Source organism: Erithacus rubecula (assembly GCF_903797595.1).
Source record: "Erithacus rubecula genome assembly, chromosome: 3".
Lineage (NCBI taxonomy): Eukaryota > Metazoa > Chordata > Aves > Passeriformes > Muscicapidae > Erithacus > Erithacus rubecula.
This window is the reverse complement of record NC_136689.1, coordinates 78,049,250-78,076,745: the sequence shown is the minus strand read 5'-3', so window position 1 is coordinate 78,076,745 and position 27,496 is coordinate 78,049,250. Positions and strand designations below refer to the sequence as shown.

Here is a 27,496-nt window from a genome sequence, read left to right as displayed (position 1 = left end):
GAGTAGGGAAGAAAAACAGGATAAACATATTAACGTTGCCAGAGCTGGCAATATTTTTATGCCTGTGTTAATTAGCAGAGATTATGAAACAAGAGCACAACAGTTTTTAAAAGCATTTGATGAAAAGAGCACAAAATCTTGCATTATTTCTACATAAGCAAAACTTATAGGCAGCTGTTCCTCAAAACATGCATGTTTCAGCTCTTCCTTTCTCATTAAGTGAAACAACAGTTAGATAACAGAGCTGAAAACGATTTTTGGTACCAATGTATTTATCACGTTTCCCAGCACATCAAGCTGTCAGACTAACAATTAGTTTCATTTCAAATTAAATCTGACAGGCAATCCTTTGGTGACAGATCACACACTAATTTAACTAAAACACATACCTCTTCTCTTTCAAAACACTGCTTCCATCAAGCACACAGCTTTCTTGATACTCCTCCTGCTAGGTGGGACTGCTCTTCCTGTCATTCCACAAATTCTTAATGCCAATACAGCAAACCTCTTAGCTACCCTTGGATGGTCAACAAAACAAAGGTTTTCTCTGTTCCTTAAAGAAGCAGACATAAAATCCAGACTTAGGTGTCGCCATCATTCACTAGTGACCCTGCTAATAATGTACAGGAAACAGACAACTTCTGAATTACCCTGTTAAATAAGGATGGCAACCCCTCTGAGGAACTGACATTCAATAAGCAAAATACCCTCTACACTTCATTGCTTTTCCTCAGACCAATTCTTCATCTATCCGTGCATGCCCTTACCCTTTTGCAGCTGAGGTTTACAAAGTGCCTCCAGGACTGAGGAACAATAGCCAAAGTCACGCAATGGAACACTTGATGTTTAGCTACCAGAAACCAAAGGACACTGAAGGACAGCTGTCTTCCCATATCAAATGAAAAGAAATACTCAAAGAAATGCCAGGAAAATCAGCCTTGAAGACTTGGTATTTTTAATTCAGTATCAGTCAGTGCTCCCTTTCCTTCACAGACTCATCTCGCCTCAGGAAGAGGTGTCAGACATACAACAGCAAGCAAACTGCACCAGAATCTGCTTATAAGGAAATTCCTTTCTACTGTATCATATGGAGCCTGGTATTTTTTAACAAAACTGGTTTATACATAAATCTGACTATAAACATTGCTACTCTTTTTTTCCAAACCTTCCATAGTTCTTGTTTGTAATAACATCAAATGTCTACAACAAATGTGCTTCAGTTAAACATTCTTTTTTGACTTGAACTTCGAAAAATATAGTAATAAGCCATTCAGTGGTCTGAAATTCCCTCCACCCAAAATAAAAAACAACAGAGACTACCTGTAGACACAGAACACCAAATGCTTTGCGTTGTGAAGGTTGTTTAAACATGATCTAGTCGAACTTTCTCTGCCATGGGCATGGACATCTTTAAGGCTGCCTTAAGCAGTCTGCTCAAGGTCCCATCCAATTTGATTTTGAGTACTTCCAACAATGAGGCATCCACTACTTCCCTGGGCAACCTGTTCCAGTGCTTCAGAACCCTCACTGTAAAGGACTTCTTCCTAATATCTAATTTAAAACTACCCTCTTTCAGCTTAAACCTTTGTCCCTTGTCCTAATTGGTCCTATTAAAAAGTCTGTCCCCATCTCTCTTGTAAGATCCCTTTAGAAGGATCTTACAAGAAGATCAAAAAGTACAAAGAGGTATCCTGGGAAGTTGCTCTTCTACAGGCTTAATAACCACAACTCTCTCAGCCTTTCCTCAGGAGACGTGCTGCAAGCCTCTCACCATTTTTGTGGCCTTCCTCTAGACAGACTCCAGTGGGTCCACATCCTTTTTATCCTGGGAGTCCCCAGAGCTGGACACAATACTCCAGGTGGGTGCAGACCAAGGTACAACTTGCCTTCTGGGCTGCATGTGCACATGTTCAGCCTCTCATCCACCAGAATCCCCACAGGTCCTTCTCTGCAGGTCTGCTCTCAATCCATTGCTCACACAGCTGGAGTGATGGCAATTGTCCCAGCCTAGGTGCAGGACTTTGCACTTGGCCATGCTGCACTCCAGTGTTCACACTGGCTCCCCTCTCCAGCCTGTCATGCCTGCCAATCAACCTTAACTCAGTCCTTCTGCTTACTCAGGCAGGAAATGCCAAATTATCTGGCAAAACTGATTCTTATTTTAAGAGACTTGGAGTATGTCAGACAGATTTTCATAACCTCCTCGCAACAGCCTTGCAGCATGTTTTGTTGAGGAAACTCAAGTTCAGCAGCTCTGTTTATTGCATGCCAGGTAATGAAGAACAAAACTATGCAGGACTTGCATTTAAAACCCAAAAATCCACATTAATGAACTTCGATAAGAACCAGCAGAGATCTCAACAGAGCAGTGCCACAGATGCAGAAGATTACTTCATAAATATTGTAAGGAACTGTGCACTGGATACTGCTTCCCAGTGGGCCCTGACAGAGCACACAGCATCACCTGCACTAGGGGTTAAAGATCCCATGTTTAAAGGCAGGTAAAAAAAAAAGGAGAAGGTTTTTAAAGCTGGTGCCTCCACACCTCTGCTGAGCCTGGGAGTGTAACAGCAACCTGACTACCTTGCACAGCCCCTCAATAATATCTTGTGTCACCTCAGCTGGCCTGAAGCTTGCAGTCTTTAAAATGCATCTTAGTCCCTGACGAATTTTTCCATATATTAGCCAGAGTAGGAAACAGATACCCAAGTTGTAGATAACAGCTCAAGTGGCCTCTAGGGCAAATTCCCAATTGCCTGCAATTTCTCTTGGATGATCACAGACAGGTGGGAACACAATACAACAGTTTTCACAACTTTTTTTTTCCCTCAGAGATTGCTTACAGAAATGAACACTTATGCTGCTTCATTTTTTTACTATGACAAGATCATGAATTTACAATTTGTAGTTTCCAACTCACAACTGGGCTCATACAAAGCAAATCATTCATCTCTACAGTAACATGAGAGAAGAAGTGGTCAACTCTGTCACCTCACAAGTTTCTTTCCTCCTCAATAAGTTATTTCAAATTGGAGTTATAGGGTTGGCAGTGTAGTCTGCAAACCCAAAACCACTACAAGCTTGTAGCCAGCTAAGCTGAAAAGTAAGCACAGAGCTCAAATGTGTGCAGATAACCTCAGGCAACAGATTACTCCTCCTAGCTGATGGAAGTAGGGGAAGTAGGTTATTTCTCACTCTGGCGGCAGCCTAGACTTCAGTCACTGTATCTGTTAACCAGCACAAAACTGTGTTAGCCCATGGCCAGGGCTTGCAACAGCAGCAGAGCCACTGCAGAGAAGATGTTTTACTGTCTGACCTCACTGACAGCATGCTGTCCCCACCTCCACCCTTCTGTCTCTCCTTACCACCATGCCAGAGACAGGAATCTAGTCAAGATGCAAAGGTGCCACATGAATATTTCAGACAGTGACAAGACTGCCAGACCCCTTGAAAATGTTTCTTGGAAATGAATCTGCAAGGCAAAGCAGAGACAACCGTGCAACTGAAGGGATTTTCATTTTTTTCCCCATGTTGTTGTGGTATTTGATCACAAAAACCTGTCCCTATCTATAACTCCTGGATTAAGACTGGGGGAGATTAGCAAAACCAAAATAACCAAGCAGGTTCTTGCTTATGGTGAACCTTATCAGAAAGAGCTCCAAACCAGGTCCAAGAATGGAAGTGAACAGGAAGGACAGGTCCTTCTCGAGGTCAAACCAACCTTCCAGCTTCAGGCTGGGTTCACACTGGGTGCAAGTGACCTTGTTCCCAATCCGCAGAGGCACCCTCAGCCCAGGCACCATGGCCACTCGCCAGCCCCTCATGCCCTACCAGTGGTGAGGAATTCCAGAATGGCATCAAACTCTGAAAAAAGAAGCTGTGGATTACAAAGGCCACTGAAAATGCAATAGAAAATTAGTTTGTTGAGGGAGGGATACAAGAGGCTTCACGTTTTCAGAATACTTCCCTTGCTTCAGGAAATGTTGCTGTTGCTCTAGTTGAAAGACATTTACTTTTGAACACTGCTGAAGAAGTGTCTCTGGTACCAGCTACTAAGTGGGCACGTGACAGATGTCAGTTCTGATCCATCTCTGCTTTGCCTGTAATTACCAGCTAACGAGTGCTACCACAGAAGTCAATATTTATGCTGCTAATATCATTCCCACCAAATGTGAACTCTTCCAGGACATTGTATCTAAAAGAACATCTCCTACAAATTATTTCAATACACCTAGCAGCAGATGGACCACAGACTTTCATCCTAAATGGAAAGTGTCACACCTGCAGGGGTAGGTAGGTGAAGAGAAGTTACTTACTGAATATGAAAAGTCATAAACACCAAGTACTACACACTGAATTAAAGTAACTCAACTCTGCATAAAGATTTTCCAGGCTTCCTCCCATAAAGCAATACTTCATATCTTCCAGTGGTTTACTTTAGGGAAGTAAAAAATCAGAGATGTATGCACAGAATCCAATTAAACTTTTACATCAAAACCATCCATATCTTGATATTCATCCAAAGATCGACTGATCTCACTAGAATTTGTTTGCAGAGGCTGCTCTAGTTAGACTGACATGTGGTACTTAAATTTTTCATCTATATTTACCACCTTGTTTTCTCAATTTTCATCTGGAAAAACATGGACATTTCTCCACAAAAATCTCTGCCAAGTTTGTGGTAAGATTCTTTTTTTTCTGAGAACGTTCACATTTCCTTCCTTTTCCATATTTCAAAAGCTAAAACATGACTTTTAGGTGGGGTTTTTTTCTTCTCCTGTTTTAGTCAATCTTATTTTGGCAGATCATGAATCATCAACTAACACTGCAACTCTTACCTTCCTTCATCTTACGAAAGAAAAATCTAACTGAAAAATGTGTAAATTGAGGCTCTTCTCCTCTCTTTGCTTTTCACTCTTTTGTTGTATCTGCTGGAAAAGCTCAGTGAACATTTACATCCATGACTATAGTCTGAAGAAACCAGAAAATAATTACTCATATTGAATTTATGCCACATATTAAAGGTAATGGATACAAATCCAAGGAAAGCCTAGGAGAATCAAGGTGCTAATTCATACACTGTTATGCCAAAACTGAAATCCTGGAAGCACTTCTTGGCAATGAAATCTTAAAAAATAAACCAAACAAACATATGTATGCCTTGAATTCACCCTCCTCCAAACTAATTCTCGTAATCTAGCCAGGAGATATTTCCTGAGGTACTGTAAACAGTATTAGAGTCATGTCTGAGCAATTAGATTTACATTTTTCCTAGCCCTTCTTGCCTAGGGAATCTTGAAAGATTAAAGGTATTAATAATAGCATGTACAGCAGTGGTGAATCCAGAGAGCAACGCTGCTTTTCAGTTGTTCCATGAATTAGCTACAGAGCCTACAGACACAGTGCTCACAACATAGGATACAGAGACCCAATCCTCATGTAAAGGCTATGGAGGCGGACCCGCCCCTGCTTGAGACTCTAACCTACTTATCCTACTTACAGCAGGTTATTAGAATAATTTAGAATCAGTTTTAAGATGTCTCCTAGAAGGTGCTTCCAATTTTTCAAGTCCCTAAAAATCCAGTGCAAACATTTCACAGCTGCATTAGGCCAGTACCAGGTTGCCTCTGTAACTAACTTCTGGAGCTCCTCACCATTGGTGTGGCATTTAACTAAGCAAAACAGCTATTTACCATCAGCAGACTTGAGGATTTCTCTGTTTACTTTCAAGGTCACTGGTAACAATCAACTCTTTTACTGCTGCATAGATCAAGTAATACATCCACCATTCCCACAAACACAGTTCCTGTTTATTCATTCAAATCCTAATGCATGGCTGTTTACCCAGAAGTTTGGCTCAGCACTGCCTTCTCTACTGAAAGGTGAGACATGCTGTGGAACCTCACGGCTGTAAGCACTCACTGAAATTATGGCAGACTAAACATCAACTGTGTGGATTCAATAACTCCAGTGTTAGCAAACATCACTAAAAAGGCTGTGAAAACCCAAGGGGATGTCTGATGCAAATTTTGCTGCTAGGTTCTTTGCACAGACGCTTTGTCCTATTTGATGACAATATTTTTCACCACATTTTGTAGTAACATAATTAAGTTCAAATAAAAACAAATGAATGCCACTTATCTCACAGAAGCTATTTATTTACCAAGGTTTCTCTAAAGTATGTACATAAAATAGCTTAGAAAAGGAAATACTAAAACAAGCAAATAAAGATTTAATTTTTTTCTGTAATATGAATACTAATTTACATTCAGCAGATGAATCTCTTACTTAATTCCTTTGCTTGCATATTTTTGCATGCTACCTAGAGAATGTAACAGTATTAGGAAACTTTAGCTGAGGATTTTCTAGAGAGAGAATGAGTGGTTTTTTAAGGTAAAGTTTCTGTAAATTACCCCGAAATAGAGGTTATATTTGTTGGCTAAATATTTAATAGGATGGCTATTAAAATCTGAATGAATGATCAAGTGAAGAAAAAACCATTCAGTCTAATTGGTATGTGCAGAATTAAAAAAAAAATGCAAACAAGGCTCCTCAGTAAATAAACTGAGCTATCATGGGATATGGCAGAAGACACTCTCGAGAATCACGAACTGAAAATAGAGCCGAGGAACAAATCAAATATCATAATGATGGAGGTTAACAGTGGGATCCTGCAAGTAACTTGAAGAGAGGTCTAAACAGATGACAATATATGCTAATGTCAGTGAATTATTCAGGATAAAAAAAAGCCTGAATGTAAACAGTTACAAGAAATCTCAGAGGACTGACAGAACAATAAAGGGAAAGAAAAAAGATGGCACCATAATAAATGCAGAAAACACACACTGGGAAAAACAATCCTAAATGTACGTACATGACACATAACAATTGTGCCTCTACCATAGTTATTAAACTCAATAACAAATGCTGGAATCACTGGGAAGATGATTTTTTAAATCAGCAGCTTAATACCTAAAAGGTAATTAAAAAGACAACTGGAACACATGAACAATTAAGAGAAGGAAAAGCAGCAGAAAAATAGAACTAAGCACATAAGTCTGGAGCAGGCTTTTACCCTCCACACTGCAATTTTAGATATGCCTCAAAAAACCCAAACAAAAAGATAAAAGAGAACTCAAGAAAAATATACAATTAAGAGGAGAATCTAAAACAAACAGTTATTCACTATTTCTTAATAAATAAGACTTGAAGGACACAGGAAAAAGTTACCAGACGTGTAAAGAGAAAAACTCTTTGCTGCACACACTACTTGGACTGTGATGCTGCCTTTTCAGCAAGGTGATCATAAAGATAAGAAATGTACATATGGTCAAAAGAGGGATAGAGAAATAGGAACTAGGTCAAATGGCAGTAATATGATTAACAAATTTCTAAGGAGCAATTTGGATTGCTAGATGCTGGGGGAGTTCATTGAGCTCATTGTACACAAATTCTTGTACGATGCCCCAAAGGACCATCTGTTGGGGAGCGCTTCACAGGCAGAGTTTTGTGCTGGCCCTGCAGAGACATCTACACTCTTTAGAACAGAAGAAATAGATTACAACAAGGTTGTAACTCCCTCTTTCCTGCATTGTATTACTACTTATTTATTATTTTAGAAGATGTGGGAACAGGCAGGAAGAAGTATGAAACACCCAGTGTCTTATAAAGCCATTATGTAATAAAAGCTACAAAAATTTTTTAAAGGGTGAAAAGGATGACAAAATCTGGTGCATGAACTGTGAGCAATTATCTTCCCTTTCCTCCTCCTATGGCAGAGGGCAACAGTGTGCATTAACTTGGCAATTTTCTCTTCCCAGTAAAAGGTAGTAAAACCTGACAGAACTATCAAAGCAAAAAAAACCTCCCAAAATCTTCTAGCCTACTTGGTATGCAGAGATTTCCAAAAATGCCAATAAGATCTCTCATTAAATCAGTTAGCATGGGATAAAGTAGAGAGAAACAGAATAGTCAAATAGAGAAATGACACATAAATGGCTTTACAACATTTGACTACTGCATATCTATTCCTGTTAGAACTAAAGAGCTCCTAAACAGCAGATGTATTTATTTCTCAGTCTGACACAAAATTTTTATAAAAGATCCACATCCTGATCATCAGACCAGCTAATCTGTTAGCTCTGCATAGGAGGATGAGAGGTATACAAGTCTTTCAACATTAAAACTCTTCTCAGAGTAAAAAAAAAAAAAAAAAAAGTAATTTTAGGAAAAAACAACAGATGAGAATAACTAACACAGAAATAATTTCAAGGGGTAGGACACAACACAAAATAAGTACTTGAACTAGGAAACAAGGTGTTATAAAGAGAGATCTTCTGAAGAACAGCAGAAGGAATGAATAATACATTATCAGCAGGATTTAGAGAAAATTGTGATTGTTTATAAGGTATGAAGGAAAAATGTAATATTAAACTTCAAAGCTCTATTGAGGTAATCCAAACCATCCCGGTACAGGGAAGGAACCAAGCCAATCAGTGTTATCAGCCAGAAAGCCTTGCTTGGAGAAAACAGCAGAACACAAAGCTCCACTTCTCACAAACTTTTTTTTGTTCTGACCTTTTTTTTCCTATTGTGAAGTGGAACAAGAATAAAATCTTTCAAACACACCAGCAGATACAGAATCGTGTAATCTCTGTAAACAGGAAATTAATTCTACAGCAGTTTTCAAAGCAATAAATAAGAATGCTAAATTTCATTTAGTCAAAAGCCTTCTAAATAGCCTTATGTGGAAGAATTTGTGGTAATGCTATTAGTGTCACTGTTGATATAAAACAGCATACACATGGCTAAATGCACTTTTCCTCTAGAATCACTGGGTAGCATGATCCTGGAAATAAAGGAAGAAGCACAAAGTGAAAAATACTCATTTCAATTTACTCAAGTTTCATTCCATCACCTCCAATTCAAAAGCAACATTTTAACAAACAAGCCAAATGGGGTTGTCCTTTAACTGGTTGATTAATTCCTTATTGCTCCACAAAGTCAAAACATTAATACATTACATGCAAAAAACCATCTTATTAGCAACAATAACGTCACATATGAGCACGTATGTTAATAAGCTGCATGGAAAAAGAAGAGATTTAAACAAAAATAAAAATCTAGCAATAGCAGCTTTCATAAGTAGCATAATGCAAAGTACTCTTGATCATCCTAACAATCACTAAACAGTAAACACAGTCTACCACTGCATGTTCTAAACACTCATATGAGGTTGCAGTCTCAGGAGAATGAGCATCGTACTAGAATGGAGTCGAGCTTATTAGCAATATTCAAGGTGTACAAGAATGCACACACTGAATAATGAGATTTTGCTTACTGAATGATACTGCACAGTTTTGGTATTCCCAAATACTCTCAAAAGAGATACTTCTGTAACATTAAGAGCTCTGAATTGATTTATTTATTCAAAGTAAAAAAGAAGGCTTTAGAAAAGGGTTTGGAAAGCAATGGGCAAACACTCAGCACTCAAAAGTATCTGTATCTCAGGGACTGTTTGATTCAGTACTGCAGAGTAGGTGCTAGATGAAGCCAGCCACAACTGACACCTAGCCTAGTATTTAATTAGAGCTCTAACAAGCCAGGGAAAAAGAAAACAAACAAACAAAAAAACCCCTCAAATTTCAAGATTATTAGGATAAAGAACTAACAACTTTGGTTGTACACAGCAGCAACAACAAAACCAGCTGCCCTTTGAACACAGCACCAGCCCCAGGCAGAGAAACTGAAATCTACCAGAACTAAGATGTGTGAATGTTGCTGAAGTATTTTTTACTAATGGCCATCTATTTAACATGATGTCTGCGACCAAGATGTGGTCATCAAAATGTTACACTAATACCAGAAGGCAGCAAGCCTACTGCAGTGAACACTCCCCCAAAAAGCAATATACTGCAGTGAACATGTCTATGAGCTGTCACAGCAGACTAAATATAGTTCGAATGATGACGATGTAACAAAGGTTTTCAGTGTTGTTCTTATCTATCTCCCATGTATCTCTTGTTTCTAGTACCAGTGTCCTGGGAGCAGCTGGGAGTGAAATAAAATCGCTCCTGTTTGGCCCAGTAACAGTTAGGAAATGATAATTCAAAGTTTATTTTAATATTAAGCTACTTCAAAGTTTGGTGCCTGATGCAGCTGAAGCAGAAGAAAGGAGAGGAAAGGAGAGGAAGGTGCTACTGGAAGAAGATCCCCTGCTTGGCACACAATGTCAATTCCATGTACCTCCTATTCATTTTCAGCTCTTGGTGACTTCACTTCAAACACAGGGTTTTGATGCTAAATAAATGAGTAGCATCTGGTCCTCCGCAAGCTTTTTCTAGGAGAACTTAATACCTTTAGCTTTAGAAATACTCACAGTGTTGTTGAACACTTAAATAATAGAGATTTGGACTTAGTTAGCATAGTGAAATGGATTTGACTGTACTTTTGGATTTGAAAATTTTTGTGCTTTATAATACCTGTGCTTTCAGATTGGCATAGTCACCTTCTTCCCATGTATTCCAATACTTGAGAAAGATATCAAGAGAAAAGAACTAGGAAAGATACCACACAAGCTATTAATTCAAGATCAATGACTTTTCTGTACTGACATGGAATGCTGTGCTAACTAAGCCTGTAAACACACTGTAAAGACACTTCTTCCCAACCATTTTCCTCTCATATATGACTAAGCAGTTCTCACCTTCCTCACCACATGGAATCCAAATTCAAGACTTTCATTCTTTTAAAATCTTTTTTCTTATACCAGCTTGGCTGACAATTCAACTCAGCTTTCCAGCTAATTTCATAAGACAGCATATGTTTCTTCAGGACCAAACCTGGCTCTCACTGAGCTGGATGGCGTTATCTTCTATTCACTTTGAGGGGGAGAAATATCAGATCTTTTTTAGCTCTTTCACACATGCACACAGTACTTCAGGAATATGAAAAGAGCTATCCATATAATGTCACAACTGGCACTTACACTGATGGATTTATCAACTTACTGCTTCAATCATCAAGAAATACTGGAAGCATAAAACAGTCTTTCAGAAGGCTCTCATCTTTCTGTATGAGAATGCTTCATTCATAATGTTGCCTAGCTTTTCCTCCATTCCCTACATTCACAGATATTTTAAGTTCTTAAATGGAGATATTCACAGCCTATTTTCTTGCCTTCCAAAAGCTCTGCATTTAAAAGTCAGTATTGCACAATCTATTCTCTGTACATACATTTAAGTCTGTTATTGCATAGCCTTTTGATAGAGTTCAACAGAGGTCACAGCAATTACTTTGCTACTTCTCAAAGTAACAGGTCATCTGCAGAAGGTATTGTCCTGAAAAACCATATGAACACAGCTAACATTGTTTTCAGGTTTTATGACTAGTCAAATTATATATGTGTAAATTTTAGCAGACTCAAGCATCTGCTAATCATAAAACCCTAGGCAAAAGATTGAGACACAAAGATGAATAATAAAGTAGGAAAATGCATTGAAGGCAGTGCCACTTATGTAAAGAAGAGTGCAACACTATTAATAAGCTATTCCCTTAATCGTGAAGTAAATTTTAAGTCCAAAATAATAAAGATAAGAAGAGAGAAGGGATTAAAAAAACCCAAGCACGAAGAAGAGAATCTTTTTTGGAAACAAAGATCTTTTGGAGAAGATAGGAAGTTATTTCCCTAACTGCACTATGCTTAATAATATTACAAAATTATAGTTGCAATTCTTTAACAGACTTTTTCCAGCAGAACTTTCTTTTAACCTTTGGCATATTTAGTCAAGTAAAGAAAAAGTTAGTCACACAGAACTCTAATATGACCATGGGTTAACACCCAACGTTTGCTACAATTTGCATCTTTCCCAGAAACCACAAGCATGGCATTCAGAGCCACGCTGCTTTTCCAAAGCATTTCCCCCAGACATCTCGTTTTTAAAGCCAGTCACTTCCAAAGCTCCATACCAGAGTAACAAGAGGCCAAAGACAGGTATAAAAACCTCTCAGTCATATCTATTATATCCATACATTTAATCAAATTTCATATTTTACACGGTCAATTGTTAAGTGACAATACAATCTATAAACACAACTCTTGTGCAACCATATCAGCTCACAGAGGTAACAGAATCAGGCCACGAAAAGAGGGTAAAAAAAGAGGTTGTTAGAAATATGGTGGAAGAAATTTGAATTCTGTCCAAGAAGAGGATGACACATGCTTTTACAGAGTCCCAGTTCACTCCTTCAGGGCTGCCTCCACTGACACAGGAGCCCAAGGAACCTCTGAAGTGAAAGGGGACTTAGTCCTCTACCCACTGAAGTTGCACACATCCTCTCCAGAAACTTAAGCAGAAGGTGTAGCAGTCTTTCTTTTAACCTTAAATATTCATCAAACTGAGTCAATGCCTGCTTACATTTCCAGCACTTTGGTTTTACAGATGCATGAACACAGGTAACAAGGTCTTTTTCAGCTTTATGTCCGTGAAGTACATGGGAGGAACACTAATGGGTCAGTCACTCCAAGTATTTATCAAAGTTCAATGCTACGTGTTCACATTTATATGGGTTTGGTTCCCATGTTTCACAAGCTGCTAAGTTTTGGGGCTTTTTTGTTTGCTTGTTTATACATAGAACTCTCAGTATTTCCCTCTGTTAAACACCTGTTGATTCTACAACAAACAACATCAGAACCACCTGGAGTGGAGCATCTTCATACATGGAAACTACCTCCTAAAGAATGTGTGTGGAAGCGACCTGAACACTGCACATCATTCCCCAGGTCTTAGCTGTCCTGAAGAGCAAAAATTCCCAAACTAAAGGGTCAGAACTTCGACTCAATGCCTTCTACACCAGCTAAAACAACCAGAACAATAAATTACAAAGAATGGAAATGGTTTCAAACACTTCCATATTCAGGATGTAAACAGACATAAAAACCCTCTCTAATGGCTAATTCTATAACCAATATTGCATTGTATTGTATATATATATTGTATTTTTTTAATTCTGTCAGAAGTTTGATCAACATGGGTCACGCCAAGGCAAAAACTAGGAATATTTTAATGACAGGAGAATCTTCAATGGCAAATACAAAATAGAAATAATGCCTGTGACTTATTTCTGGTCAATTGCAGCAGAGCAAGGTGAGGGAAAGGAAAAACAGATTTACTCTTGAATGAAAGTATATGGCCCAAGCCAAATTTTTGAGATTAACTGCACTTCCAAAAGGAAAAAAACAGGTTTAACCCAACTTGCATATTCAGACTTAACAAGTAACACTGAAGGATAACAAGGGCCTTTGACAACTCCTCTCTCACCATGTAACTAAATATTGAGAGTACTTTTTAACATACCAACACCCATATGCTTCATTAGCATAATTCTGCTTTTGAGTCAACATTCTAAATTACTTTCTTGGCTTTTTTCCTTTCACCTAATGGATATTACTAAGGCAAATATCCACATAGTAAAAGTCAGGCATAATGTTGGGTTCACAGTCTCCAGGTAGGCTCAAGATACAAAACACATACAATTTACATATATATAGAGAAACTACACTACATTTATCTTGAGTAATTAAATCATGGTAATTACCCACTTTGTGTCAGAAATATAAGAAAAGACAAGGCAAGAGTCTTTAAGACATAAAAGCTTTTGCAATTTACTCTGTTTGTTAAAAACAAGCCAGATATTTGCTTAAAATATTTTTTTAAGTCCAGATCCTGATATATAATTATAGTTTCTTTTTCTTGAGATCCCAGAGTGACAATTAATGAATGTCATGTACAAAACTGAACAAGCAGCTCTCAATTCAAATTATCTGTCTTTCAGGAGTATTTATTATGCCTAGAGTCAGCTGCTGGCACAGGAATGCACATGATACTGCAAATCTCAGTTAAACAGGCATTAATGGGCTTTTAATAAAACAAGCCCAGGACTGTGAGTAGCCTATTTATTCTAAATTATTTCTATGACAACATACAGTCCTGAAAAATGATGGTTTTGATTGATAACCATACTTCTATTTATATGTTTCACCCTTCTCTAGCATCACAGAAAAAGCCTTCCAGCAGCAATCAGTATGACTGTCAATCAATAAAAACTGCAACCGTATCCAAAAAATCAAACCAACACAAGTGTTATGAAATTACAAAAACTTAAGAAAAATCAGGAATTCATCAGTACAGAAGTTCAGCCAGCTGGCATCCTAGCTCTAAACAGGTTGATCAAAATCATTCATCTTGAAGAGAATGTGGGCTGATGATTCTACCTCCCAGTACAGTTTAACACTGACATCCTGACCACGGGGTGCCACTGGCTTTGCATGCCACATATATCTTTAGTTCACCTAAACCTAACTGTGCAACTCATCCCTTCTTTCATTGAGCCTTCTCCACTGTATAATCATATCCAGACATTCCTTTTTTTAAGTAAAACCATATTTATACCAGACACATAAAATTAGTTCTGCAACAACTCAAGGCTGAGACCTGCCCTGCAGGAAAAGTTTAAATTTGTGTAAAACAGTCTTACCACATATTAAGAAATTGTGAATCACCACCCTGACAAGTCTCCCTACGATTTCATGAAATGGGAGGCTGTCACAACAATTTTATTTTAGGAAACAGAATTGAGCAAAATACTTTGCAAAGTAAGTTACAGTAACTGGGTTGCAAGTTGCTAAACAACTGAGAAATGGAAACATCAAAGGCCTACCTGATGAATGTTAAAGTCACCTTTACCACAGCACAGTTAGCTATGTCAGGGGTGTTTACCTGTGTCAGCTTTGTTTACATTAAGACTAGAAACACGGATCCCAGTCTTTTCCTGCAAGCTGTCTCCAAAGCCACATACAGTTCTATGAACTGAAGCTGAAAGCTTTCTTGCTGAGCAACTCAGATTTCTGCCACCATGGGGAGGCCATGTGCTCTCAGAGAACTCTGGGAAAGATTGAATTCTTCTGCTTCCATTTACTTCCCATTTAGTCCTACTAATCTGTCTTCAACTAAGTTTACAATTAGATTAAGATGATGACTCAACCTAGCCTCCCTCTTCACACACAAATTACTCTTCTCTGTTTTATTATTTTCTTACACCATGATCAGCTGCCTGTATCAGCTGGCAGAGATTTCCTGAAGGGCTGTTTGCTTCTTTTTACTTCAAATGCAATGGGGAGTAGAGATTGCATCATATCAACAATACCACCTTCAAATGGCAAGGACTAAAACCATGACAAGTAGAAAGTCAAAACCACAGATGTTTCCACATCTGCTTAAAGGGACATAAAATACCCGCTAACTAAGCCCCAAAAGTACATATATTGGTGTTGGAGAAAGCAGAAATGCTCACTTCACCCCCTCCTGACAAATCCATCTCCTGATAAACCCCCCTTCACACATATCAGAAATGCAAGGGTTTTCAAACAGCACCATGAATCATGTGGAGCAGACACAAACTCTGGGGGACCGCACCTTCCAGCACAAAGGCAGCTGAGGCACTGCAAACCTAATTTAATTTTGACTAACTTATTCTGTCTATGGCTAAATATCTTCTTGCTCACACCTACAGCTTGTACTGCCACAAACACTGTGCAAGTATTCCCAAAGGAGCCTACAACAGACACATTAAACCCTTTCCCTTACATACACAAAAGGCTCTCCGTTCTAATAGGAAAACAACTTCTCTGGACTTGTAAACAAACTTATAATTCATATTAATTCCCACCTAACTATGCTCCTTATGTCCTCCTGGTTTCTTTCTCAAGAGGATTAGATCAAAGAAATTACATAGTTCAAGCTCAATGCTTTCAGTATTAAGACAGACTCAGAATAACTATAGGTACAATACAAACCAATACAAACTAATACAAACCAACAATGTATCCTCTACATGAAAACCAAAGCAAAGGGCACACTCAAAGTGCATATTTTGACAATCAACTGATCAGTCAGACAAAGGAATGGATTTTGAGGTGCAACAGCTAACTATTCACTTGTTAATAAGATAGCTCCAGAAGTCTTTAAACTTTCTCCTCTGTCTTAGAAGTGTAAGCTTTACTCACAGTATTAAAATATAGTTTGTTTTTGTTACAATCTACAGATCAAGAGTGATCTCTCCCAATCATTCCAGCCTAGCTGCCTAGGCTTTGTTTCACACTGGGGATCGGTCTCAGAGCACCTCACCTAGACTCCCTGCAAGTGATGCTAAACTGGCACAGACAGTTCAAGGAGACACCTTGAACCCATGTCAGCTAGGATTTGTCCCTCAGTCCAAATGACCAAACTAATCAATCTCCAAAACACACACAGTGTGAACACGAAGTCCTAAGCACCCACTGTTTACCCCTACAAATGTGTTTCTACTGTGCCCACAGCACCTGCTACAGCAGACAGAACCACAAAAATCAAGGTTAAAATTTAACTTTTCCCTGCACTATTTGAGTGAAACAGGGAAAACAATCTTGTTTGAAGAAAGGAATAAAGCAGGTGCTGTGTTGTAACAGAGGCTTAGATCTGTGAACAGGCACAAGAAGGCTTGTCATTTGGATCCTAATGAGGATCCTTGCATGAGGCTGGCATGTCAAGGAAAGATAAGCAGGTATGTAATGCTGTGCTGGGCCTGGCTGAGGTGGTGAATTCTCCCCACAGCAGCCCTCACAATGCTGTGCTTTGTACTGGCAGCTAGAAACACCATGGAACTTATAACACACCAGTTTTGGCTACTGCTGAGCAACACTTCCACAGAACCTAAGCTGCTTCTCCAACATTATCCTCTCACCTTGCAGGCAAGATCTTGGAGGGGACACAGCCAGGACAGCTGGCCCCAACTGACCAAGGGAATATTCCATACCATCTGCTCAGCAATAAAAGCTAGGAGAAAGGAGGAGGAGGCAGGGAGAATTCATTACTATGTTTGTCTTCCAGAGCAATTACTAATACATACTGAAGACCTACTTCCCAGAAAGTGATGTACATCATCTGCTGATGGGACATAGTGGATACATATTTTATTTTCCTTTGCTTCCATGCATGGCCTTTGCTTTTGCTTTATTAAACTGTCCTTATCTTGACACATGAGTATTTCATCTTACTTTCTCTCCTCATCCTGCTGAGTAGGGGAGTAATAGAACAGCTTGGTGGACACTAGCTGTCCAGCCAAGGTCAACACACCTCAAATAAAAGGATTTATCCATACACAAAGTTTAAATTGACCCCAAGATACAATCTCTTACTTTAGACAAAACTTGGCTGCAATACCAACTCTTTCAACTTATGTGCTACAATGCAGAATTACAAGATGACCAACCTGGTTAAGGAAGAAAGGACATAAATTTTAATTCTCCTGCCTTGTATTTGAATTTATTAATTAAAATTACTTTTCCCTTCTCAGAAAGGTGTTTCCTATTCAAGTAAATAAACTTGGGTTTATTTCTAGACATTTTCACAATGCTTATTTACTACCATTATTTCACATATAAAGTAAGTATCATCTTAGTAAGTCTACTTACCAAAACACAGGAATGGTTCTTTGGTTTGTTTTTTTAACTTGAGCAAATAGCAAGGACAAACCCATGCCCTAAGTTAGTAGATAAACATTTCAGGTAAATATAGTCTTGGCTGGAAGGAAAAACAGCTAGCTGAGAAAAGCAGCACAAAACCAGGTGGCTTTTATAAGTACAGAAAAACAATGACAGTCCATTGAACCTCCCTGCTTTCATTTCTAAACAGCAGTAATGTGATAAATCTAGTTAAAAGTGCTAAGGAACTGCAGTCTTAGTATCCTCCACCACTAAAAGTGATAGATTCCCATGCAAAAACAAAAGCAGGTAATATTAATACCAAATATTTTTACTTGTTTTTTCAAAAGCACCATCTTGTCAAACACCTCACAGACACAGGATTAGAGGCCAAAGGGTCCTACCAAAAGGAAACAACCAGCACACAGAAAGACCACCTTGCATATGGCCTGCCAGCCTAATACTTGTGTCTAAATATGTTTAGCCTCTATGCTTCTGCACAGTCTGAACTGAGACATTTCAGGAAAGCTGAGGTTTTACTTCTATTGCATTTTTTTCCTCTGGCATTCTCTTACATGACAGGATAATTTTAAAAAAGGCTCAGCAATATGAAAATTCTCAAATTCCTCAGTTCTCCTGAAGGAGCATCTAACTAGCTACTGCTTTATGATACAAAAACAACTGCACCTTTGGTCTGCTAGTCACAAGAAAAACAAACTGGTGATAAGGTTCAAGGTCATGGAAATTCACTGTAGTACATGCACACCAAATCAAAGTGCTCACCTGCTGGTTTCCCAGACTTGGTCATCCTTATCTTTTTCTTCTTTGGCATCTGAATTGTGTGGGTGTTTCTGCACAATCCGCATCCCACCAGCTTTCACTGGAATGAAAATTAAATAGATAGCAACAAACCACAGTCAAATCAGCATTAAGTGAAGAATATTTTAAAGATGACCCACCCTGCTTCCCTCCTGATACTTTGCATAGTAATTTAATAGTAATCACAGTTTGAAAAAGTGTTAAAAAGTGGCAAGCCTAAAGAACAGCTACTTCAAGACCACATCTGCCATTCTCTTTCACATGATGGAATGTTTGCTTATCCTGAGAAGCTGCAGCTTTTTTTATCACCTGCTTCCAATGCCATTTTAGAAAATTCCATTCTATTCTAATTCCCCCTCCATCCCATACTAACTTGCAGCAGTCAGAAGAAACTGAGGCAATGGCTTGCATAACACTACACAAAAGGCACAAACCAAAGAAACTAACTTGTGATTTCATGTTCAAAACCACACCTATAATAACAATATTTATACAAAGAAGCACTTCAAAAAGTGTAATAAGCAAAATTTAAAAGGACCGTTAACTTGCATTTAGAACAGAACTTTGTTTTGTAAAACATATGAGCATTTACAACTTTTTAAATCCTTGCATCACTTAAGTTTTAGAAACGATGCAAACATGAAAGCAGCCCTCTGAAACACAAAACCAGAAGTGAAAGCAAATCCACTTATGTGCATCACTTATCCACTCCAAAGTGCAATCTAAAACAGAAACCAAGCCAGGCTTAGCACTGCAGTTACTAAGCAGAGCAACCAACAGGTTGCTCTTGATCTGCTCTCTGGTTCAATAGTGCACTTTTCTTTTTCTTCAACAATTGCTACACATGCTACAGGACAGGATAAGGCGATGCATGTCGTCAGCTTAATTGGATGGGTTACGGTGCCATCAGCAGCCACATCAGCAAACCATGCTAGCAGCCAGGAGTCAATAAAGCACTTAGAGACACGCTGGGTTGTGCTTACAGCGCTTGACTCAGTGCCTGTGGTGAGCCTCGGCAGAGGTGTCACAGCCAGAGCAGCACTCGGGAGAAGCTGAAGCTGGCAGGGCTTCTGACAGCCCCCTGTGCCCTGCCACAGAGGGAGCACAGCACCTCACAGCTGCTCAGTGCTCATCCCAGAAACCTAGACACAGGTCTAATTCCCAATTCCTAACCAGGACAGCAATGGGAACGTCACTGCTGTGCATAAATTTTACAGCCTGTGTGAAGGAAAGCAAGAAGGAGAAAGTGACCTGCACCAGAAGAAAGGTCTTTGGCCCCATCTTTTAAAAATAGATTTTAAGTTCTGAGTGCTATTTGAATGATAAACTTCAAATTCAATAATGGTCATTAACTAAAGACAGGCAGTCAACAGACAGACTCAAAGAAATATCTTTTAAACATATGAAAACTGTGTCCTCTTATCATGCACTAAAAAAAAAACCTCCAAACCCAAATCACTAACTATTTTGTGTTCTCTCTCTCCAGCATAAAACTTTAATTGGTGAGAAATGTTTCACATGGGACAAGGAAATAAAAACAGTTTTAAAAACTGCATTTCTTTGTTGCCTGAAGTGAAGCAAAAATTAAAATTCCAATTAATTTTTCTTGACTCAAGCTCTTTAGAAATGTAAGTTTGTTTGCGAAAGTAAACACTGAGCTCTGTCAAGTGCAGTCTTGTTTTAACATCTCAGTTAATCAAAGTAATGTTATGCTTTATTTACATTTATTTATAAATTATTTATTTATTTTAATTAATTTCTAAATTTAACATCATTGCACAATCAGGACCTTTTACTTATTTATTTCAAATTACTTTTTGTGGAAGATGCTGTCTCCACAGCAACACTTGCCAGGGTTACCAACAGCAGTTCTGAACAATACACACACCTCCATGTCCTTCAACATCTAACAGAAAACTAGAGAAAATGTTAACTGAAGGTTTAGTGTGAATTTAGATCTAAAATTTCTCTCCTCTCACATTGTGTATCATCAGGCCATCAGCCACTCTTTTTCTCTTTATGTGTCACTGGAAAAAAAACACAGCTAACATATTCAGATTTGCCTGTTTGCAAAATTAAAAAGTGGGGACTTAAAAGCCAATAACAAGACAACTAAAAAGGCATAATAGTGACTAATGCAACAACTTGGAATTTTAAATGTTATTTTTTTTAAACTAGTATCATCAGATATAGAATAAATACCTTAAAATACTTTGGTGCATAATTGAATTATATTTAGCAATCCAAGGTTACTGTGCAGAAGGAACCAGCAAGCAGTTGCAATAATCATGTGCATTTGTGAGACCAGAAGTGAAATAATTAGATAGCACTCTGTACATATCTGGCATCCATGAGACAGCATGCTCATACTCAATCCAGTTTCAGGAGATTTATCTTAAGACGATAAATACCCTTCCAGGAGAACTCACCCTCTTTTTCAAAAGGTATCAGCTAAACTACATTACCTCAGGGTGTGACAAGAAGAAATTATTACATCCACAATGCTAATGAAAGATCCCCTCAAAATTTGTGAGATTTTCTCAGGAATTATGAAGAATCATCTATTTCTTACTTGCCTAGCATTTACTATGTAATTTGACAGATGCTTACCATGGTGATTTTTGTAACTTAAAAGTCATCTTTAAAAGAGCTCAGATTTCTTTATGCTGCAAACAGAGGATTTAAACAACTGATAAACCACCTTCAGAAAGTAGTGTCCACAAGTGGATGATGTCAATGACCCTGTGTTAGGATTAGGAAGAAAGCAGCTCCTGTGCTATGGAGCAAGTGCAGGGCTCAGGTGCTAGGGCAGGGGAGGACAGGGAACGGCTCCCTGGAGTGGTGACAGCCAAGTGGCTCTAAGCCTTTACTAAAGCATGAAATAAAGAAGGGATTGTTTGCAGCACTCAGAAGAGCTATCTGCTCTCACTACTCAATACAAGTTTTGGATTTTAATTATCATATGACATATCTTCCTCTCAAGAGGCAGACAGGACTACACCTTGTCAGTCCTGTGAATGTCAGCCTGTGTTCCTCGTAAGGGCATGACTACTCCTTCTGGAAATGCATTAAACAACTATGTTAATCAATTACCACTCAAGCTGATCTGGAGTCAGGAAGCATTCTACTTTTTCCTCCCTGCCCCCACTGCTGGACTCCTCTCTGTTTCTGAGACTGAATTCTGAAACAAACCCCACTGAGTTGAGTGAGTACCAAGTGCCTGGAGAAGCACCACAGGTCAGGGACACCCTGGCTCCAGCTCGCTCAGGGTGCAGACCTGAGACAGTCCCTCCCAGGGAAACCTTCCAGGTACACCCAAATCACCTGCTGGTCATGGCAACCGGACAGGAATGTCTACAAATCCAATGTACAACCAAGAGTCTTAGCAGCTTTCCTTTTTCTTGAGTAGGTATTCAATATTAACACAAAAATTTTATTCTTATGTACTGTGTAATGACAGATTCCATTACAATGGTAAAATGCATGAAAAGGGAAACAAAAGTATGCCATTGTACAAGATTAAGGGAGCACACATTAGTATTCAACAAAGAAAGGAGTTATTATATACCTTCATTTCAGAGAAATCTTGTGTCAGAGCTGTTTTTTTAAAATGTAGGAAAAAGCACATAACTATTTTCACAAACTTATCATAAAACTTAATAAATACACTATTAACACCATCACCTTCCTTTACCCCCCCCCCCCACAGTATGTACTAGATGAACAGCTAAACCATAATTACACGGATGTCTTCAGAGGAACTGTACAAACCTACTCAACAATGAGTAGGGCACACTTGATCTCACTGATAGGCACATATTTAATCAAGATTAAGTTAGGGCTCTCTTAAATTTCAGAGGAGAGGTCAAAGTCACTTCCTGCACTGAGGTCCTGAGCTTTCTTTCCATTTCATTACACTTTGTCTTTTCAAGTGCTTTTTCCCCCAATGTGAAAGACCAATGCAGTGCAGTCAGTAAGCAAGGGCCAAGAGTGCATTTGAAAAACAACAGATTTGTCAATTTTTCCCTTTAATTTGATGACCCAAATACTTCCTAACTTACATTCCAACATACACAGTGGTGTAAGAAACATCTGTAATTACAGTTAGTGCTCTTTATAGAACTGTATGCAGCAAAACCTGGGTTTTTAAGCTATTTATCAAAAGAGATTCCCTATACGCACCTTTTTTGATACCAATTTGCCTAGTTATTTATGAATAAAATTCCACTTGCACTATTTTTTGTTAAGAATTTCTTACTTTCATTTTATTGAAACTTGTTTGTAGAGCGATCTATTGCATCATTCTAATATTCAGGGATCTAAACAAGCTTGAGATAGAGAATTAAAACCTATCTTCAGCCACTAGAGTTAATATGCTCTTGCTAGTCGTGATACTTCTTGTGGATTTTTCAGAAAAATCCTCTTCCCAAAGTGACTTGAAGATATGGTAAAGCATTAGTTTTTTTTCTGGCCTCAAAGACAGCCTCTGTGATCACCCTCCTTCCAAAGATAAACCTTGTGTGCATGTTCACAAAAAAAAAAAATAGAAAAAAAAATCAAAACAGGGATGCCAATGATCTTAAATGCCACATAGTTGAAGGTGTTCTTCAGTTCATATGTGGGCCCACATTTTACAAAGAAAAAGACTCAAACTGAAATATTCTGACAGCAAAGGAAACCTGTACTGTACTCCAGCTTTTACACTTTACATTGCTAGTTTCTCATGTGGCCTAGAGAGGCTCACTTTAGGTCTTTTAAAAATTTTCACCAGTTTCAAAGACAGGTTTTGAAGCAAAACTCTCAAACATGGAGCAACAGCAGAAAATACAGTTACAAGGCGTATTTGTTTCATCAACAGTGTAGCTGGAAGACAGAGCTAAACCAACGTAAAATCTTAATGATCCCTCCACTCTGAAACTGACACGTACCTCAAGCCAGCTGGAGGAGCTAGGGCAACAAAAGCTGTCAACATTGGAAAATGATGCTCTGGTTTGTTCCATGAAGCAGATCAGCAAGAAGCCAGGTAAGAGTTAATGCCATGAAAAGGGAGGCTGCAGGACTGGAGTGACTGTTCAGCCATAAGAGACTGACTCACCTGCACTTCTGAACTGTATCTGCCATGCAAAGCAAAGCCACTATTTCTCACTCTTATTTAGAGGAATTTCAGGTTCTCATTATAAAGAACACAGAATTCGATTATAGTTCAACAGCTGTTCACAAATTTAGCTTTACATCTCATCAATTGATATTATTATAAAACTAGCCAACTTGGGATTTTTTATTGAACACTTAAAAAAACAACTCACCAACTGCTCCACAGGGAAGCATTATATGACATATGTAAAGTTGCTGATGTAGGGACCAAAGTTCCCTTTTTAAAGAAAACTGTTAGAAGCAAAACTAACAGCACGTGAAGGAACACAGCTTCGATACTGTGAGGATCCGAACCCCACCTGTGCACAGAGAGGAGCTACCGTCTATGGACCCTGGCAGATGTGTCCCTCGGGAGGTGACACACAGCTCCCACCCTGACAGCCCACTAGCGCACAGCAGCACGACGGAAGGCGATGGAGCTCCTCTGCGGGGCACTTCTCAAGCAGCTCGACCTGTTTCCTACCCTGCCGGGCTCCCGAATCGCGGCCAGGAGCTCGCACCGTGACGCCCACAGGCAAAATGGATGCACAGTGTCGGCAGTGTCTGCTCACACTCAGCGCACACTCTGCTGGAGCAGCCCCGCAGGCTGCGTGGGGCCGAGACCGCTCCGCTCCCATCCCACCTCCCCCAGCCCCCGGCGGGGCTGCGGAGACCAGGGCGGGATGCCGGGGGAGACAGCGCTGTCTGCCTGCGGGTGGGAGCCTGGCGGTGCCCAGCTGCACACACCCGATGAGGGCTTGGCCGCGACCAGAGCTGTCCTCGGGGAGAGGCAGGGCAGGGAGCATCGCCCGTCACCGGGAGAGGCAGCCGGAGGGCAGGGAGCGCCGCGGGCACCCGGGCTCCGCCGGGGACCCAGCGCACCGTCCGCACCGCCCCGAGCGGTGGAGAGCGAGGAAACCCACCGGGGCTCGCATCCCCGGGGCTCGAACCCACCGGGGCTCACACCCCCGGGCTCGCATCCCCGGCAGCGGCGGGACCCGCCCGAGGCCGCCCTCCTCCTCCTCCTCCGCCCCGGCGCGCACAGCAGGGGACCTGGCGGGGAAGCGGCGCCCGGCCCCGCCGGCCCGCGGCCGCCCCGGCCCCCCCGGCCCGTCCCCCGGCGTGGCAAGAGAAAGAGCGGAGAGACGGGAACCGGCGGCCGTACCAGCAGGAGGGTGTCCGGCCCGCGTCTCTGCTTTCTCTTTGGGAGGCGAAGACATTTTTACAGTGTCAGCGGCCCCGCTCCCGCACCGCGTACCCGCACCCCGCCAGCGCCCGGCGAACGCGGCCCACGCCCGGCCTGTCAACGTGGCCGCCGGGGGGGCGGTGCCGCGCCGGGCGGGCGGGGACGCGGGCCCGCCACGGGCGGCCTGCGCCGGGCCGGGAGCGCGGCGTGGCGGCAGCTCCTGCCGCCTGCTCCGCCCTGTCGGCGTGTAATGTGCCGGGCGAAACGGCCCGGGCAGTGAGCTGCGTGGTTTGTAGTGGCTGCGTGTGCGCTTCAAACAATACTTGTAATTAGCGGCTGATCGGCAGCCCGCGCCTTGCGCTCTGCTGTCTTCTGCCAAACCGCCTGTGAGTGAGGCGGCGTAAAGCGCTGTGCGAATTTTGGCTGGGGTGGAGTTAATTTTTTTCGCGAGCCGTGTTTTGGAATTGTGCAGGAGACCCTGTTGATAACTCGGGGCATTACGTGCCCACCTTGCCTTTGCTTCAGACCTCATTTCCCTGCTGTTTGAAATTACAGAGCCGATATACATCGCTTTAAGAAAATTTTCAAACACTTGAGTTAGCTTTTCCAAGTCATGTGGAAAGGCACAGGGCGTAGTATCTGAATGGATTCTATTAGCAGCAAAGTGCAAACCGTGCAGGCCAGTCTGATTTTCTTGTACACTTTGAAATAATAAAGCAAATATCCCAAAAGATGAGTATGATGTTTAAAAGTTGGCCCTCCCTGCCTCCCAAGTGACATAGAAATAATTCATCATATGTTTTACCGAAATTGACGTAAAAATATATAGCACTATGTAACAAGTATATTGCCACTACAAAAATAGGGGTGATGTGTAAATACACATTTTGGGTTTGTCTATTACTTTTTGCAACAGTCCAAAAAATAATTGTGTCATAGTATCCTTAGCAGCTTGAATGAGCAAATGTTGTAAAAATATTGTAACTAAGTTCTAGTATTTTGCTGCTGGGTTATTTCAATTTCTTACTCATGCAGCATGTTAGAGTCTCAGATTGTATTTTCAGCTCTGTCACCTTCTGTGTAGCCTAACACAAATTACTCCAATTCCCTTTCTAGTCTCTGTCAAAGTCTATCCAGATTATAATTTTTTTCTAGAATAGTATTACAAGATTTTAATGCTTTTTTTGTCTACTGTCCTCTGAATTTGAATTAAAACATTTTCACTTTTTACAAGGTTAGTTTGCTTTGGATTTCCCTGTGCTGGTTACCGAAGTTGATAGAGATTGTTGCCGTTGCAGGTTTAATCTAAACCAGCTGTTATAGAAATTTTAAAAATGTGCTATAGACACTAAAAAGCCTGCAATAAATGGGTTTTCTCTAGGAAACAGTTTAATATAATAATATCCTATTTAAGCACAAAGTTTTAGTACCTGATGATGCACTGGAAGTATTACATCAAAGATGTACTTTGGCTGTTCTTACTCAGCCAGCAAGAACGCGTTATCGGAATTTGCATGTTGCCATTAACACAGGTATTTGTATGATGGCTTGCTGTACCTTCACAGCTGTAATGCAACATCCACCTTGAGTATTTCTCAGATACACATGGCTGAAATTTTCTGAAAGCACAGCTGTGCATTGTTTTGGAAGCTGGTATCTCAAGGCGTACCATACTAGAGCAGAAGGAGCAAGAAAAAAAATGGGGAACAGGAGGACTTGGCCTTAGTGATGGAGACGTAACACGAGAATTGTGAAGCAGGGCAAATACCATGGCAGAAGGAAAGAAACGTTGTTCCTCAAACAATGAAGTAGAAGCCACAAGTGGTTGAGTGAGATGAGGGTGAGGACCCCAGGGAGAAGGGACAGAGGAGTGAGGGTAGGTCAGGCAGGAGCAAGCACACAGAGCATCAGGCTTGTGGAAGTGAGAGGGAAGGATCTTTGCTGCTTTCCATATCTGGAGCTTCTCTACTGACCTTCTCTACCAATAGTAGACCGACCTCTCTATAGTTGTCAGTGCACATAGTTACTGCTTTCCTCAAGAGACAGGGGCATGTGCCAATGCTGAGTTTCTATGCTTGCAGAACAATTACATAGGTGTCAGTATGATACCATAGGATAGAATTTAATTTACAGATACTGTTTTTAAATTGTTGCAAGAAAAGCAAAAGGAAGACAAAAATCCAAAATTAAAATAAATGGATAAGTAAATAAACTGAGATTTGTGGAATCAAGCACCTAAATGAGAAGATGCTGTAAAGTTTATAAGTGGTCCTTCAGTTTTGTGAAATGATGTGATGGTTTCTTTGGCAAATGCAAGGCAATATGCATTTTTCCAGCTAGGGGCAATGCCATAATATAAGTAACAATCACAACATCAGAGAATCATTAAGGATGGAAAAGACCCTTAAGATCATCAAGTCCAACCACCAAGTTAGCACTGCCCATGGAAATGTTCAAAAATGTGTGGATATGGCACTTGAGGACATGGTTTAATAGCTCGCCCTGGGCAATCTGTTCAAATCCTTTACAACCCCTTCCACGAAGACATTTTTCCTAATATCCAATGTAAACACCCCCTGGCAGAACTTGAGGCCATTTTCTCTCATCCCGTTCCTTGTTGCCTGGGAGAAGAGACTGGCACCCACCTGGCTGCAACCTCTTTACACTGGTGCTTGTAGAGAGCAGTAAGGTCTGCCTCCTTTTGCCCAGGCTAAACAATGTCCTGCTCAATAATGCAAATGTACAAGAAACAGGGAGGCGTTTTTATGGACAGCCAGTGAAATGCCATGGTTTTTCAGCCATGAAGTCATTTCCAGCAGGGCAGTTATTTGTACCAGCAC

At 40.3% G+C, this 27,496-nt stretch overlaps 1 protein-coding gene across 1 annotated transcript in view; it reads right to left on the bottom strand.

Moving 5' to 3' along the window:
* The window catches only part of DAP (death associated protein), a 50,494-nt gene extending 25,680 nt beyond the window's left edge, over positions 1–24,814 (bottom strand). The window contains exons 1-2 of the mRNA XM_079301186.1: positions 24,636–24,814; positions 18,302–18,398 (exon numbers count right to left, since the gene is read on the bottom strand). Coding sequence (XP_079157312.1) covers positions 18,302–18,398; positions 24,636–24,690 — 152 coding nt within the window. The 5' untranslated portion in view covers positions 24,691–24,814. The remainder of the gene's footprint in view (positions 1–18,301; positions 18,399–24,635) is intronic.
* Between the last annotated feature and the right edge of the window lie 2,682 nt (positions 24,815–27,496).